Genomic DNA, 17,763 nt, shown 5'->3' with positions numbered 1-17,763 from the left:
TGGCTTAGGTTCCATACTTTCCAATGTGATTAGAAACCTTAACCACCATCTCGCAGAGGTCCCAGTCCAGAATGTGCCTCTTAGTACTGGAGGCATTGGATGCCACAGCAATCTGTTTGAAACAATTAATTGTGGGGCAAACTGTTAATAATTTTGCAGACCTTGGCCCTAGATTTAATAAATATGAGGATGTGCTAATGGAATGGAACCTGTGATCTTACATAAGACTTCTGGTCCAGTGCCAGAGTAGGAGAAATAGTGAGTCTCTCCACAATTGCATTAAATAATACATTTATTGCAACCAAATTTTACACAAAAATAGGTTCTCTTTCTAAGCTATTCACATGCAACCAAAAGACGGCAAAGCAAAGTAGCCACTAATTACAACACGAGAACATTTAATCTATACAAATGTCATGTTTGTCATTCAGGGATGATCAAATTATTACATCTCTTTATAGAAGGGCCATCTATGCACAGCATGACCAGTGAAGATTCTTCCTATGATCCAGATGTGTTGTTACTACCAAAGCGTTGGTTGAGTCTGTGAAGCAAGTGCTTCGGAAGGCAGTGCCAGGAGCTGGCCAGGATCTCTTTGAAGCACATAACAGCCTCTAGACACAATCTGGAGGGGTGCAAATGAAAAGAAAGAAACATAAAAGGGCATGGATCTGGACTACACTACAGAAAAGACACTATAGAAAAGACTGCACTATAGAAAATCATCTGCTCATGATTAAATGAGGGGATAATATAATATAGAACATAAAAGTTATCTTCCCATAGCCTTTGAGTTCAAGACCAATGTACTTTCTGTTTTCCTTACTTCATCTGCTATTCTCTCCCATGGCCTACTGATAAGTTTCAGTTGATCACTTGGGAATCACTATGTTTTTGTGTAGGGCTGTGAGGGGTACACGTGTTACAATAAGCCCCCACTCCATCCCTATTCATATCCTCAACTTTGCAATTTCAGGCCAGTTTTTCCTGTTCCTTCTTAATGGCATACAGATACAGGGCCAAGTATGATAAGAACATGATGGACAGACACTCCCATTTCTATTGGATTTCGTTGTATTTGTTGAATGTCTACACACGGTTTCTTAAGACAACAGATGCAGCTATCCTTATTCTAAATAGAAAACAAGGTCTACTCAGTTTACTGCTTCATGGACTTGTAGAAGACACAAGTTTTGGGAAACTGGACCTAGATAAGAAACATCCCCAAGAGATCTGTCAGCTTCCTCCCAGAACAAATAGAGCATTTATTATGATTCTCATCATGCCAGATTTATATCCTCAATTTCTCATCTTGCATATTTATCAAAGGAAAGCAGTTTAAAGTGCATTTAGAAATACCTTGCAAGGGATTTGGGTTGAAGAGAAAACACAAGTACTTCATTACTATGTGCCTGGAAAAAAAAACAATTAGAACTGAAATTTCATGACTGAAAAACTCAATTCTACAGTCCATAATGAAGAGAAAAGAATGCTGGGCTTGGATCAGAGATATGAAATTAAATCCTTGTTTAGCTTTCAGACAACTTCTCAAACTAATCTACCTCACAAGGTGTGTGAGGACAATTAAATAGGTTGCTCTGACTTCCTGCACAAAGGATAGAATAAAAGGAGTAAATCAGTGAAGAATTAGGTTATTTATTGTATATCTGTGTGACTCAGTAAATGAAATACACTAATGAGCAATGGTTATAGTCTTTAGAGCTCAAACATTTCCATATATTCTGAAGTTCAGTCTCCTTCCACTCAGATTGACACAGTAGTAACCATCTGTCAGTCCTCCCACATCAATCTCTGTGTATGCAAAGATTTATTTCCATGATTTATACAGCTAACAAGCGACATTCATCCTCTTGGGTGGGGCATCCTCTGCGCTTTTATGAAACACAGCAAGAGGCCCTGGGACAGAAGTATATTCACAGGAGGAAACAACCATGCAAATACAGCTCAAGCAGAATTTACTAATAAAAGAAACACTCAGTTCAGTACCATTGAGAAGTCGTCAGGCTTGAACCTGATTCCCACTGTTAACAGGTCAAAGGCAATGTACGCCATGGCTGAAACTCAAACCATCATTTTGGGCTTATGAAAGTGCTGCCTTTTGCTGCCCTTATGATCCCACTGCTAAATGGAAAGAACATGGGTAGGCTGTCCTGAGCCCAGGCCTCAATGCTCTGCAAGAGGTCCGTGGAATCACAAAGTCAGAGGTCCCTTAGTAAAGACATAGCAGAGGCCTGGGAGTGTCATCTCTGGGGCACTGTGCTGCTTTTCTTACCAGCTGCTTTGCTGTCTACACCCAGTCAAAGCCACTGAACTGAAGAAGCCACCTAGACCTGAAAAGAGAACTTACTGCTTTGTGATGGGCAAGTAAATTGCTGGCACAGCCCCCAAAGACAATCACTTCTCCTTCATCACTTGCGCAGGCAGTGTGCCAGAGTCTGTAAACAGAGCATTTGCAGCATTGAGAACACAACAGGACAAACACACAAAAGAGTCAAGGGGACAGGAGTGTGAGAGAGAATCCACAAATCACAGCAGTAACTGCAGCTTCAGTTGCAAACTACAAGCTAAGTAAATAAGTAAGCCCATCAAATGTACAATGATGGCAGCTGGAATTTACTGTATTAGATTCCAATTTTCTATAGTATCTTATATTCCAATTCACACGTAACATACAATGTGTGAAAAAACCAAGGAAGTTTACAATTTGATATTCTTACAGCGGCATGCCATAACTGCTTCACAATACTCTTTTTTTCTTTTACTTCTTGCATTTGATAATTTTCACTTTAGGGACTTTGAATGCATGGAAATGGGAAAAAAAACTAATGTTCTCGACCATTTTCTCCCCAATCTTCCTGTAAAAGATACTGCTCAGGGTAGCAAAAATAAAATACAGATAAACTAACAAAACCTTTTCCTGTTGGTTAATCTATTGCAGTGTTTTTCAAACTTGGCCACTTTAAGATGTGTGGGTTTCAACTCCCAGAACTCCCTAGTCATAAAGTGGCCAAGTTTGAAAAACACTGCTCTATTGCAACAAATCCATATTGGCTGAAGACTGGATGCATGGCAATTGGTACATGAAGCCGGGGAAGGCTGCTGTAGAGTGAATCTGGGATGTAGAAATGCAGTACAGTTCTTGAGCTGCTCTCTTACCGGGGTTTCTCTAAATAGTTGTGTTCAAACTGGATCCATTCATTTTTACTGATGCAATAGATCCAGGCATCACCTGCAATGCAAATTAATTGAGAAGGCATGTTTTCGGCGCTGTCCAAAGCAACTATGTTGGTCACAACATGATCCAAGGTTCAGATTTAGAGGCATCACCTGAAGCTTTGGAAGCTTCTCGTGGGAAGGCCTATCGTTGCTAGCACAGGGCTCAAGGGTTATATATTTGAAGGCCAAGCTACAAGATGTCCCACATCACTATATTCTCTATGGTACAATTCAAAAAAAATTGTCCTCTCATTAATTTATTCTATTTCTTAAATAATTTGGAATCCTTCTCCTTTGGCAAAGGAATTATTATGAAATGGTATAGCTATTTCCAAGTCCTGTTTCATAAATACAATCACTGTAATTAGAGAAAAGTCAAATGAAACTCAACATTCTCAGGATGCCAAAATTCATACCAAATGTCTGTTACCTGTAACACAACTAGATCATGTTGTGCCCTTCTTAGCAACGTTAAATATAAACAAAACTAACTTTGTGAAATGGGACAATGGTGGTGAACAAACATTCTATATATTTATTGGATTGTACTATCGATACTTGAAAGGGGCTTGTGAAATCTTCAGATGGAAGCAAAAATAAATCCAGGGCACAGGATTAAGGATTTTTCCACAGGAACAGTTACCAGAAATTGAAGATGGTATCTACATTTCTAAAATTTACTTACTGAGTGGCTGCTTGTCGGTCGTGAAGCCACCAAAGAGGAAGAGATGATCTGAGGAAACGGTAGTTAAAGAATGCCAAGATCGTCCAACAGGGCAAATGCCCTGCATAACTCTGTGGGGGGAAGAACACACCAACTAAGAAAGCCAAGGCTGACATGGGCAGAAATGTCTATCTGGGGTATAAAAATGTAAACTCTTTATAAGCAGTAGATCAAGGTGAGGAGCACCCACGTTGCAGAAACTCTTGAGACTCAAGAGTTTTCTAATTCCGTGGAAAAGTCACAGGTTTCATCCCCCCCAAGGTCTAATGCGAGGAATGGCAAAAACATGAGAAATTACCTAGAAGGCCAGGATATATATTTTGTAAAGCTAAACATTCCATGTAAGATGGAAGCACAATTACAAGGGAAGGGAAAGGCCTACTTACATCTCCTGCCACTCCCACGTTTCCAGATTAAGAAAATAAAGATCATTCATTCTAGATTCCTGAGAAGAGAGCGAGAGACATGAGTTTGGTGCAGTTGGTACTTCAAGAGGCAACTATACCTCTATTCTGTGTTCCTACTCACTCGATATCTGCCTCCAAAGACGTATCCTCTGTTGCCAACTGTGGCACAAGCATGGGCTGCTCGGGGTGATGGTGATTTACCCTGGGAGAAGAATTCCAGAAAATATTATTCTGAAGGCAATTGAGAAGGTGGAATCTAATGAGTGGACGTGAATTGAGATAGGGATAAAAGGGCATGTATGTGTGTACACACGCACACAAAATATGTCAAATATAACATTGTCTCAAAATGTACTCTCTGCATCAGTTTTCTCCAATCTGATGTTCTCCACCTACAATATATGGAACTAAAACTTTCACCACCCATACCCAAAATGTCCAATGGTATTTTAATTCAATACAATTGGAGGGTGCTAGGTAAGGGAAGCTGTGCAGAAGTTTACTGTTTCCTGGTACAAAATTGTGTCTGTTTCCCCTCTGTTCCTTAGCCCACTAGATAGAAAAATCTCTCTTCCACATATAATATAGTCTTATCCCTGCAGTAGCCCTGAGAGATAAGCCAGCTGCACTGTACCATTTTTGTAATTAACGACAACACAATAACAAGAACCCAACTGAGGGGCTAGGATTGAGAAAGCATTGCTGATATAAATCTATCAATTCATTTGAGGGTTACCGTAGTCACAGGCTGGCTCCAGGTAAAAGTCTCTGTGTCCAGGACATGTACGTGATTATTCCACCCTCTAGGAAGACCTGAATTCTAGAGCCAAAAACAGACAAAAAGTAATCACCTTTCCTACAGCCAAACACTTCAACATTTCTTAACTAAAACAGCGTGTCTAGAATCATTTTTTAATCATTTCTTTTTCTGGGCTTGTGAGCTGCCTACCAAACTTTTAAGCCAGGCAGAAAGGAGCTCAAGCTGAAGGTAAAGTGCCGAATAAGGGTACATTTGGGTCTTTTTGCAATTTTGTGGGGTTTTTAACTGAGAAAAAACGGTAATTAAGAGAAGGCACATCAATATGTATAAAATTGCATGATGAGGAGGAGGTTCCCTTGTAATACTAGAAATAAAAGTCATAAAATTAACCTAAATGATGGGAGATTCAGAACAAATAAATGACTTTCTTCAAAAGGTAGAGATATGAAGGAGCAAGGAGACTGGGGAAAAATGGAAAATCAATTCCCCAAGGATTCTTGAATACCCCCCCACCCACCCCCATGGGACAAATAGAACAAACTGAAGAAAATGCTGGCACAGATGGGTTTCTAAGTCTGAATCTGGGAAGTTATTCTGACATTTTTTTCAGAAGTTGATTTCTCCAATTAGTGCCTGGCCTAGTGTGGTAGCAGTTGGTTTTCAAAATCATAGGTTTTTAAAATCATCATTAGTTGCATCTAGCAGGCATGTGGGGCAGGACATAAGTACAACTAGTCCTTGCTTAATGACCATTTAGCGACCGTTCAAAGTTACGATGGTGCTAAAAAAAGCTACTTATGACCAATGCCCAAAATTATGACTGTTGCAGTGCCCCTGCGGTCACGTGATCATGATCTGGGCACCTGGGAACCAGCTCGCACTTCTGACAGTTGCAGCATCCTGGGGTCACATGATCACCATTTGTGACCTTCCCAACTGGTTTCCAGGAACCAAAGTCAATGGGGAACCACATGATTCACTTAACAACTGTTGCAAAAAAGATCGTAAAATTGGGTCTGGTCAAGTGATGATTCGCTTAACAATCTCATCACTTAGTGACCTAAATTCTGGTCCCAGTTATGGTCATTAAGTGAGGACTACCTGTAGATGCTGTTTCTCTGCATATCAAAAATTCTAGGCAGATTATGATAATCCTCCAAATGAAGCAAAACTGCACTTGCTTCTATGAACAGCATCCTTGAATACCCATTCTTGAAAATTTAGAGTAAGAGTTTGACGTATATTATTACTTATATCTGTTGCAAAGACGGTCAGAAGTCAATTCTTTTTTTTTTATTGTTTCTTTTTCTTTTCTTTTCTGCACTTTTGATCTTTACTACTTTCTCTTTTTTCAATTTTCTTCTTATTCTTTCTCTTAATATTTTGTTTTGTTTTTATTTGTCCTTTTTAAAAAATATTAATAAAGTTATTATTAAAAAAAAAGAAAGGAAGCTTATGGGCCCCTTTCAAAGGGAATCCCCTTTTTCCAAAGATTTGCAAAATGTAAGTAGCATGCTGACTTAAAAACAAAACAAAACTGCATTTACTATTGAAATATAACTCTTTCCAAGACAGCTTCATAAATGCAAGGGTTATAAGAAGAAACACATCTGGGCCAAGCTATGGTCGAGTTCCAACTTTTCTTGAGAAAGCAGTGCTAAACCTATGAGAAATTCCAGCTTAGGAAAAGCAAAATGAGTTACCCAAAAAGAGGTTTCATCAAACTCAAAGGTTCCAATCTGCTCCACATCGGGGTAATAGCCATAGCCACCAAAGAATATAAGCCTGTTCAAAAATATGTACAGAAAAAAAAATCAACAACAGTAAACTATCACCATAGATTCCTGCAATTACAATCCTTTATATTCAGCAGAGATTTTGCACTAAAATCCGGTAGAGGAACCATCTTTTGGTGCACAGGCCTTGCACAACATTTTATGAATAAGCAAAGGGACCAGGGCAGGGCATCCAGATGTGTAGCCATGAGATATTTATCTTCTCCAGATGTGTTTGACAATTACTGTATATAATTCTTAGTGAGTATGACTACTGGGGTTTATGGAAGTTGTAGTACAACACATCTAGAAGGCTGGGGGAGGATATTTCAAATGCAATTCTTCAGATTTTTTACATATTTTAAAAAATATCTTCAAGATCGCAATAGTCTTTTTAATTTTCATAAACTCCTGCTAACAGGGAGATGGGGCAGGGCATAATTACATGCTGCCGATTTGGATATCAAAATTCTACGCAGTTTATATTAATCCTCCAAGTGAAACAAACCTTGTGTAACATCAGGTGGTTTTGATTTGTGCTGACATTTTCAATTAATGTATTGTTTTAGATGATGGTTGAAGTGAAGTTCATTTTCCTGATTTTTTTAGTTTAAGTGGCAGAATATATCACACAATTGTTTCCAAGAAAAATAAGAGATACTTAGAATACAGTGGTACCTCTACTTACGAATGCCCCTACTTACAAAATTTTCGAGATACGACCAGCTCTGGCCCCAAAAATTTACTTCGATGTCCGAACTCCGCCTCAAGGTACGGCCATTTTTCCACCCTGACACGTGGTCCGCGGCCATTTTTCCGTCCTGACGCGTGGTCTGCGGCTACTTTTCCGCCCCTGACACGTGGTCCGTGGGCGTTTTTCTGCCCCGCCACATGGCGCGCGGGCGTTTTGCCGCCCCGCCGCACCCGATGCGCGGGCGCTTTTCTGCCCCTGATGCGCGGCGCACGGGCATTTTGCCGCCGTGCTGTGTGCTTTGCCGCCGCGCCGCACGCGGGCGCTTTGCCGCCCCGCGCTTTGCCGCCCCACCCCGCCGCACAGTGCGCGGGGGCTTTTCCGCCCCTGACGCGTGGTCCGCGGACGCCAGAATGGATTAACGGTAATTACATTGAACCTTATGGGAAAATTTGCTTCGGGGTGCGACCAAATTTGGAGGGCGGAACGGATTAACCGTATTTGCATTGAACCTTATAGGAAAATTTACCTCGACTTGCGACCAACTCGACTTGCGATCAGAGTCACGGAACGGATTAAGTTTGTAAGTAGAGGTACCACTGTAGCTAAATTTTAGTTTATGCTTGCTTACTTATTTCTATAAACCCATACTCCGAGCTTGTCTTTTGATGATGGAGGAATACCCTGGCAGTCCACTCTGACCCACTGCAACACTCCATCATTCGATCTGGAATTTAGCATGTAGAACTGCCAAGAAATAAAGAGACAGATCTGGATCTGCAATTCCATGGCGCAAATGAAGCCCAATCTCTCTTGGATTACATCACATCAACTCAGAGACCTTAATTCTCAAAGCCCCTAAACTCAACAAGCATTTCATGAGGAATCTACTACGTAATTTGGAGCAGTAAACTTTATTTCTGCACAATCTGTGCAAAAGCTGCTTTTTCTTTTCAGGGGGAGAGGAAACGAAGGAGTTTTATATTCATCATTCTACTGAGGCTGTTAAACCCCCCATCAAACAAAAATAACCTTCCTTCCCAAAAACCAGTCAAATTGGAAAAAGAAGCAGGAGTTTGTGAATCAATTTCCCAAATCTGGACAAAGGATAAGTATGTTTACAAGAAGCCAAATGTGAAGAGGAAAATTTCCCCTGACAAAAGCAATATAAAAAGGCTTATGGACAGGAAGAGATTAGCAAAAAATGGGAAAATCCCCACTTAGGTTTTGGGGAATTTATTTTGGGGAGACAGGGAATAGAAGATGTCAGGCATCTGAAATGATGGAGATCCACAGTCCATCCTAAAAACTATGCAATAACACCTGAAAAAAACCCCTTTTACTACTACTTCTACTACTACTAGAATAGATCTTAATATTATGGGATTTGTTTACTGTCACTGAGAAATGTAGAGCTTATCAATGTTTATTTTTAATTCTCAAAGTATGTAGAAGGAAATCTTTTTATGAAAATAACCTTGATTTCATTAGGCTAGTGTATTGTTTGAATTGCATCTGGTACAGTAGGATGCAAAGCTTTTCACAGTTAACTTTCTCTAGAGATCCCCTAAGTTCATCTGATGTGTAGATATCTAATATACCCATCATGCTATTCCCTTTCAGAGTATGCAACATTATGCAAACCACAGAAAGGAAGTAAGAAATAGTAAGAATAAATTAAAGACATGAGAGAAGAAAATACAGCTAAACCTAGTTTAGACAAAACCATTCACTCTCCTTCTCCATTTCTTTCTATCCTTGCACAGCATCCTTGCTTCAACCACATCCATATACCACTTCATTGTCTTTGTTCTTCTCATCTTTCTCTTTTTGAAGATCTCCATTCAACCACAACTTTCTTAATCTCCCCCTTTATGTCAACCCTTTCTCTCTTTTCTATCTACAGGTAGTCCTTGACTTATGACCACAATTGGGACAAGAACTTCTGTTGCTAAGCAATGCGGTCATTAAGTGAGTCTCACCCAATTTTACAACCTTTGTTGCCACTGTCATTAAGAGAATCACATGGTCGTTAAACAAATCAGGCTTCCCCCAGTGACTTTGCTTGTCAGAAGCTCCCTGGGAAGGTTGCAAATGGCGATCACGTGACCCCAGGACTGCAGCCATTGTAAAAATTGCCAGTTGCCAAGTGCTCAAATTTTGATCATGTGACTGCTGTGATGGTTGTAAGTGACCAGTCACAAGTCACTTTTTTCAGTGCCGTTGTAACTTCCAATGGTTGTTAAATGAATGGTCGTAAGTCAAGGACTACCTGTATGTGTTCTGTGATTCAATTCTAACTCATTCTCTCCATGGGGCCAAACCATCTCTATGTATGTCTTTCATAGTGCTCACTCCCTCTTTTATTCAATGCCCATTCATTCTTGACGCTATCTCTTCTTGTTTTATTACATGCTCACTGCATTCAATTCATTTTTATGCTTTTCCTGCCATACCCATCTCTCTCTTCCACATAACAAAATGGGCACAAATGCATCTTATTCATGGCCATTTTTGCTTCTTTCAACAAAGATTAATTTTTCACAGTGGAGCAGCAAATCCCTGTTTCTGGGCTCAGTTCAAGGTGCTGGTCATTATTTCTGAAGCCTTTATAGCTCAGGTCCTCAATGTCTTTGGGACTGTCTACTCCAGGTGGAATCTGTCCACCTAATACACGCTAGCTGGAAGGGAACTCTTAACTATGAAGACAGCAGCGCAAAGGATTTCTGAGGCTATTGTTATAACTGATTGTTGATTATTGGGTCTTTATGACTGTAAGCTCCCTAGAGTCCAGGGAGTAGGTGGCATATCAATAATCTATTTATTTATTTAATTGATTTATATAGTTACCCATCTTGCAACAATAGCTGTATAATGCATATATAATAAAAACACAGAGATACTTGCAATATACTGACACACACTCAGGACATACCCATAATACACAAAAAAATGGCCACCCAAGAATGGGGCAATGAATTCTCCATATGGATGTTTAACACATAATGTGCCACTCTAAATACCCTCAGGAAGGAACTGACATTTGGGTGCAAAATTGCAGGGCTCTTTTCTGGAATTCTGGAAGAAAAATAGAAAATTTCCAGATGAATCAGAGAGTATGGGACATTCCTAGTCACTGACCTTATTCGTGTTGCCACAATCATGGTGCCCTCCAAACAGATACAAAACTCTGTCCATGCAGACAGCGCAGCTTCCTGACATGGATGGAGGCACATCTCCTGTGGTTCTGTGTTTTGTCCTAAGAAGGCAGGAGCAAAAAGAGAGCTTGAATCAGACAAGAAAACCTGCATCTTCAATCCTTAGCTGTCCTTCACAACATTGGGAATCAATTTGATACACTGCTTATTTAGCATATCCGGATCAGACGCTAGACTGCCCCAGCAGTACCCCACTTCCCCAAAATGCAGGCTCTTTCTCACAGCTTATCTCTTTGCTATGGGTGCCTCAGCAACAAAGTTATTTTTCAGGGGGCCTTATGACTGGAAATAAAATCTTTTAAAATTCAACTACAATAAACACAGTAAGTATAAATGCAGTGTAAGTAGTGTATAATTAGGTTGATTTTAAACAAAATTAAAACATTCAGGGGAAAAAGGTATTTCTAATGTTAAAAGACAGGAAGTGAATGCCACAACTATGACACTACAAAGATGCTCTCTGCCACAGACCACTTTATGTGGCAAGTATACCTGCATAGGAATAGTAGACTGAGGCAGTCCTTGGGTACCCTGGTATCAAGCCACAAAGGGCCTTAAATGGATCCATCAGGCAATACCCTCACAGGAACTGAATCTGTCCGTCTGGTCTGTTCACTGAGCAAGAGCCTGGGGAAAAGTCCCTCCCCTCTTGAGTCTGCAAAGCATGGCTGAGATGGCAGTCCTTCTCTGTAAGACCCCCCACCCAATGGAGTACTTTCCCCCCAACGTATGTGCAGCTCCCACCTTGCTGCAATTCTATAAACCAGTTCAAGCTATTGTACTTCAATATGCTTTTGGTTGCAGCTGACTGACTGAAGGTGCTGCTCTTGGGTTTTGTGTGTGTGTGGGGGGGGCACGCGTGCGTGTAAGTCTCTCTCCTACTGGGGAATCTGAAAGGAAGCCCTCATAAGATCTTTTTCTAAGAAACTTTTCTAAGAAACATTAAACTTAATGGGAGGAGAGAGAGTATTTTTTAGGTTAAAGACTTTGTTTTATCTATTATATTGAATTGAAACAATGAAAGAAATGGAACTCTTAAAAATCTGTTACTATATTGTTTCAAGTAGGTTTCCAGCAGCAAAACTTCTCTTTTTCCCTGGGATCAGCGGTTGATATTGCGTCCCTTCTCATGCCTATGTTTTGCAACTTAATCCTCCAGTTTCTACCCACAGCTAGGGTAGAAAGGCAACTGTCATGAGTTTTGTGAAACTTTTCTCTGACTACTTCTAAAAATCAGTAATTGCAAGCAGCTACACATGACAAAAAGTTAGTCTACACAAATAACTGGGAACAATTCCATCATCCTACAAAAGTGGTCTTTGGGGTCAGGGGTAAGCATGAAGTCATTCAAGTATCATACCATCGTTCAGTTTCCATGTTATAGATCCAGATTTCATCTCTTGGCAGATAGAAGTCATAAATGCCCCTCACTTGAGCATTCTGAATCAGGAAGGAAGCAAAGAAGACACTGTTCCTTAATAAAATATAGCAATGGAGAAGCACCCCAGACTTTTTATGCTGCTTACAGCACGCAGATTACTATCCCTCACCCCCAGATATATTTTGAGAAGCATACCACCTCTGGGTGCAAAAATGGCAATGCTTCTTTGTGAAATGCCAACCCTATTGACTCAAATCATTTATACCAGGCATTTCATCTCAACACATGAGAATGTAGTTTATAACAGTTTAGCCAAGACAATTAAAAGTGAAATAAAAAACATAAACTTAATGTAGTAAAATTAATATAAATTCCTGCACAAGGGAACATAGTTTATTTTCAAACGCCTGTCAGAAAGTTAATTTATTTTAAAATTCAACAGATAAAATATGTTGCCTTTGTTTCCAAAACATAGCCCTGCACAGCTAAAAATATATTTAGCTGTGCAGGGCTATGTTAAAAATATAACTAAAGATAAAATGTACTATTAAACACAACAGAATGAAATAAAACAGGCATTAAGAGCAGCAATAAAACCCAGTATCTAATCAATCATTAATGGCAAGATAAGTTGGGGGGCATCACGAGTTCCATTTGGGAGAGTCTGGTAAAACTCTCGGGGATGGTATTAGCAGAATCTGGGCACAAACTAAGAATCCTCACTCATGCCCAATGGGGTATGCCTTTGATGGCAGAAGTTCATTAGACAAGGCCTCCCTAAAGTCTTTAGAGAAAATATTAGAAGAAATACTCCAGAATCATGTTATTTCTATGAATTCCTCTGTGCTCCAAATGGGCTTCATAAGCTTTCTTAGAAGAAAAAAAGTAGGTGGTTGTAGCCCTAGGTTTTATTTGGAAGTATGCTTACCTATTGAGTAAAAAGACAAAGGTAAACTGGTGAGCTAAGAGGGCATTCTGGTGAGAGGAACATTTGGGCTGCTGGAATTATTTTGTGAGTGTGCAAGTCTCCTGCCAGTAGCCCCTATATATGTTCATGCCCAATATATGTTCATGCAGTATATAGTTCATGCCCAATACGAGTGCTGATAGAAGAATCAATGAAGCACTGTTCTTTGTTTTCATATATGTGTAAAAAATGCATGAACCATACATAAGAAAAGCACCCTCTGAAACGATGAGGACATTTAAACAAGAAATCTGTAACTCTGCTTTAGCTTTTCCAGTTCCCATAACAAAGAGGTCATGAGCATTTGACAAAGCATCCCATCACACTCTTGTTAGTAAGCTAGTTAATTAAGTATTAGGCTAGATGGTCTGTAGTTAAGGTAGACCCACTATTAGTGTGAAAACTGTTTACAAAGAGTCCTCATCAATAGTTCCTCATCCCACTGGAGAAAGTTATTAAGTAAGGTGCACAAAATTCAGTCTTTAACATTTTCATTTATTACTTCAGTGAAGAGATGAAGGGAATGCTTATCAAATGCAAGTCAAATGACAAAAAACTGGTTGGATAGCTCTTATTTTAGAAGACTGATTTAAAATTGGAAATTAAAATTTAAAATTGATCTTAAAAAATAAATACATTTGAAATGTATTTCTACATCAGTGTATCATAGGGACTGCACCAATTTGCATATTACCAAAATCCACCCAGGATGTCTTGTACTTTTCATCAATGAATGAAGCATAACCACACTGTCCTCCTGGGCGTGATGACCATGACTCCACCTCCATTTTTGTCTTATGTTGCATTTGAAAAGAAAGCTTTTTATTCCTCACCTTATATCCACCCCAAACAAACATGCATTGTCCGTCAGTAACAGCCACATGACCACTCCGTTCAGGTGGGCTGCCCATGCTCAGCTGTTCCAAATTGTCCTCAGATCCAGGTAGATCTTCCTCTGGTGGCAATTCTTCATTGTCATCTGCCATACTGATATTAGGATATTAGCCTTCAAAAATAGAGAGAAAAGAGGAATGGATTATGGCAATTTTAAATTTTTCAGGTATGCTTACCCAAAAGATAGAAAAAAGCCTCCTCAAAGCTATTTCCTCCATCCATGCTAAGATATGACACTGAGAATTGGAGAATACTTTCAACAGTTCCAGAAAACTAATTTTCACTATATTTCTTGCACATAATAATTTTCAGATTTCCTAGGTTTGGTACAGATTGCTTATCTTGAGAAACTTTTTTTTTTTTATACCAGCAAGCTAGAAGCCTATTATAGTTTAGAGCTTTCCACTTTAGAATTGCATTTGCTCTTCAAACTCTGCAGACTGCATAGTACATGAGACAGAGAGAGGCCATGACACTTTTGAATTAGACTCAACTTTTCATAACTTAGAGTAGAAGTGCAGCCCCATGTTGAGCATGTTCCAGTAATCTTGGTACTATAACCAGGCCTGAATCCTGACTAAATAATCCAATTCTTCCTGGGCCCTCTGGAACTGTAAAACAGCTACCTTCTCAACAACCTTCCCTAAGAATGAAAGGCTGGAGATTGGAAAAAATCATCCAGATCCACTGGGTCCAGGGATAGTTTCCCCAACTTGTTATGTTTGTCCCATGTAAAGATCGAATATGTCTGAGATAGAGCAGTGAGGAACCTGAAAAGGAAAAAAAGTCCCATATGAATTGTCAAGCCTGCCCTAGACATACAATCCCAAGAGACTGCACATTCAGAATTCTTTAACTTCCAGTAGGGAACCTTTGTAAAAACTGAGATAACACAAAGACACCTACACATCTCTTAATTATCTTCTGCAAATCATCATCATCATCATCATCATCATCATCTCCCTTTTAATTGTGCTGAAGCTCTTATCTATGGACTTCTCTTGTAAACCACAATGGGCTCCACCAGCAAGAAAAGCAGTGCAGAAACAAGTAAACACTGTAGATCAGAGCTGCTCCAAACCCTTCATCTGCAAACAAACTCAGGCTCTCATGAACGCTTTTAACAGAAAAATCAATCTTGAGCCAGGAAAAGAGTGAGAGCAGGTGATCGGAAAGGAAGAGCTGGTTCTCAACTATCTTTTCTAGTCATGTAAAAAACCCTGAGCTTCCTACCATAACTGTGAGACTCAAGACTTGAAGGCTGTTATGGTGAGTTGAAGAAACAAAAGCGCAGTCAAGCAGCCACGGGACATTTGATGTCGACGCGACCTTAAACACGGGCTCTTCTGTATTTCCAGGGTCCAACTGACCCACTGCCCCCCCAACATCGAATGAAGGAAAAACAACCGTTACGTTGGTCTCCATGGGGCTCATCTCTTACGGTCATATTGGGCTTGTTTTTAAAATGGGGAGGGGCTGGCGACCGTCCCAAAGGCGCCCCCCTTCCTCCCTACTCTGAACAGCATCTCCACCTCCTCATTCTGCCGCAGAGGGAGCTTTAAAAAGCGGGAGCGGCGTTAAACGTCAACTGCTCACCAACTAACGGATCTCACGAAGCCACCCCCTCCCCCCATCCCCCCAATTTAAGCTGAGGCGATGAAGGATACCTTACCCTTCCCCCGCCTTACTTTAGCCGGGTCTTTCAGACTGTCAACATTGGCGGACGCAGAGCAGATATCCGCCCCACCCATTGTCAGAAGCCCCGCCCCCTGGTGAGACGTCGCCTTGCGCTTTTCCTCCCTCTTCAGGCCAAGCGAGGAACTGCCTCCGCGGAGGTACGTCGGTGTGTCTTCACGTGGTACGCTTATCCGTAGTTTAGAGCGGTCCCCCATTTTTCTGATTTCTGTGATATGGGCTAGGCGGGCACAGCATGCTGGGCGAAATGGGACTCAGTGTGTCATGTTGTTCCAGCCATCATCTAAGACGCTTCGTGTGATTTGACGAGTAAACGGGGCGTCCCCAACATTAGGTAGAAAGAGGCAGCTATATCAATTCTGGGGTGTCAGCAAATGATCAGTGATTGATTAGTAGTAGTAAGTGAATGTGTTTTTAATCTGTTTCATTGCTGTTTATGCCTTGTAGTCCAAAATCACTTTAGGTACCATACCCCGCGGCGGGGAGCCATTTTCTTCTCTGCATCAAACAGCCACGTGCTCTGCTGTAGCTTTCGCTGGTCCGAGTGAATCTGCCTGCAAAGCCCACGTGTATAAAATGTAAACTATACACCTGGTTGAAAATTATTCCGTGAACTGCAGAGGCTGTCAGTGGTGCAAAGCCACAGCACTATAATAGATTTTAATGTTTTGAGCAACCTCCTTAAGCACATTCCTGGCTGATTTCTGGGGAACTGCGTGCCAGCTGTGGCAGAATCTACACTGATAACCACACACATCCATGGCCTCTCTTTAACACCCAACTCTAAAAATTTGAGAGATTATGGGTAGTGCTAAAGATCTTAGCAAAATTATTGGAAAGTAGGATTTAGTCTTGCTACCTTAGTTGGGGAATCTCGCCAGGCACAGTAGTAGGTTTGGTTCAGATCTTGGCTAAACTAAAAAACAAAGCAAGCTTGGATCTGGTTAATATTTGCATAGAAGAGCAAAAGAATTGGATTAGGAAGCTGGGAAAACAAACCCAGTCAGAGGCAGTGGCAAACCACTTTATCACTGCTGAGAAAACTGCATGAGCATGACTGTAAGGTCAGAAGGAATTAAGCTGAATGCTCTTTTTCTTAGATTGGGAATTTTCAGACTTTAGTTAGCAGGAATGAATGAGACAGGTGGGCATCTTTATGATTTGGCAGGGAACCTGTTTTGTGGATTCTTTGCTACCCGTGATGTTCTGAATAGTGGACAGGCCATAATACTAAATATAAATATTTCCATTTTTGTTGTGTGCATGGTGTGGAAAGCTTCTAGGACTGCTTGTTATTAGGTTGGATTCACACAACACACAAAGCCAAAATGGTTAGTGGTCAACCATGCTGTGTAAGCCTGTCAGCGTGGTTTACCAGTTACTCTAACCTGCACTCCAAATCAGAGTCTTCCCTGTGCCATGGGCATCACCAGATGGGCCCAGAGATATCCTTCACCATGGCTTTGGTCAACTGAAGCTTTCAAATAACGTTTTTTAGTAAGGCAGTGTATACAAGGTTACCAATCTTAGTTGTCATGTCATCAGCATTCTCACATTACTCTGTGCATGCTGGGATCTGTAATCTACAGACTACCTTGGGGCTGCTGCTGTTAGCATCCTACAGACTCAGAGATACATCAAGTGTAGCTGACATTATGCAGTTAGACAGCCATGCATTGATTTCTGTCACCCATTTTCCTTTAGGAAGTGTAACTTGAAATAAAGCAGAAATGTTTCACTTTCAACTTGTGCTCAACTACAGCTGCCATTTATCTATTTACAGTGCTATGTTTAACCTTATCTGTGGCAGGAGTCAGCAGACTTTTTACTGGGTGGTGTCCTAATTTAGCATTGGTTGGGAGCCTGAAGGCCACAGTAGGAGGGGCCATGATGAAAAGTAAGCGGTTGAGGCCTGATAAGGTTTGGGGCAAACTGCAGTTTTAGCTTATTACACTTCCTGTATAATTTGCATTAATTTTAACACGCTTCTTTCCTCAAAATGTTGAGAAATTGT

General features: G+C 40.6%; 1 protein-coding gene across 3 annotated transcripts; it reads right to left on the bottom strand.

Moving 5' to 3' along the window:
• Positions 1–272: 272 nt before the first annotated feature.
• KLHDC2 (kelch domain containing 2) lies at positions 273–15,832 on the bottom strand. Of its 3 annotated transcripts, none has more exons than XM_007427653.4 (14): positions 15,727–15,832; positions 13,994–14,166; positions 12,173–12,252; positions 10,736–10,853; positions 8,226–8,341; positions 6,832–6,913; positions 5,105–5,188; positions 4,490–4,570; positions 4,348–4,406; positions 3,923–4,032; positions 3,178–3,250; positions 2,369–2,456; positions 1,360–1,412; positions 273–625 (listed from the first exon to the last, which is right to left on the bottom strand). In XM_007427653.4, the coding sequence occupies exons 2-14, from the start codon at positions 14,144–14,146 to the stop codon at positions 502–504; spliced, it is 1,221 nt and encodes a 406-aa protein (XP_007427715.1). In that variant the 5' UTR covers positions 14,147–14,166; positions 15,727–15,832; the 3' UTR covers positions 273–501. The 3 variants fall into 3 exon arrangements, with proteins under 3 accessions (XP_007427715.1, XP_007427716.1, XP_088005757.1); XM_007427654.4 differs by having other exon boundaries at positions 15,743–15,821; XM_088149631.1 differs by lacking the exon at positions 15,727–15,832 and adding an exon at positions 15,288–15,527.
• Between the last annotated feature and the right edge of the window lie 1,931 nt (positions 15,833–17,763).

This window comes from Python bivittatus, unplaced genomic scaffold, assembly GCF_059951505.1.
Source record: "Python bivittatus isolate LINGU-HERP-01145 unplaced genomic scaffold, Pbiv_v1 ctg000580_np1212, whole genome shotgun sequence".
NCBI lineage: Eukaryota > Metazoa > Chordata > Lepidosauria > Squamata > Pythonidae > Python > Python bivittatus.
This window is presented reverse-complemented; position numbering and strand designations above follow the sequence as displayed.

Excerpts from the sequence above, each read along its gene's own strand:
- KLHDC2 (XM_007427653.4), bottom strand. The coding sequence starts at position 14,146 with ATGGCAGATGACAATGAAGAATTGCCACCAGAGGAAGATCTACCTGGA. Across the intron at positions 4,033-4,347 it reads ACGTGGGAGTGGCAGGAGAT|AGTTATGCAGGGCATTTGCC; the intron begins GTAAGTAGGCCT and ends TTCCCCCCACAG. Across the intron at positions 626-1,359 it reads CAACCCAAATCCCTTGCAAG|ATTGTGTCTAGAGGCTGTTA; the intron begins GTATTTCTAAAT and ends GCACCCCTCCAG.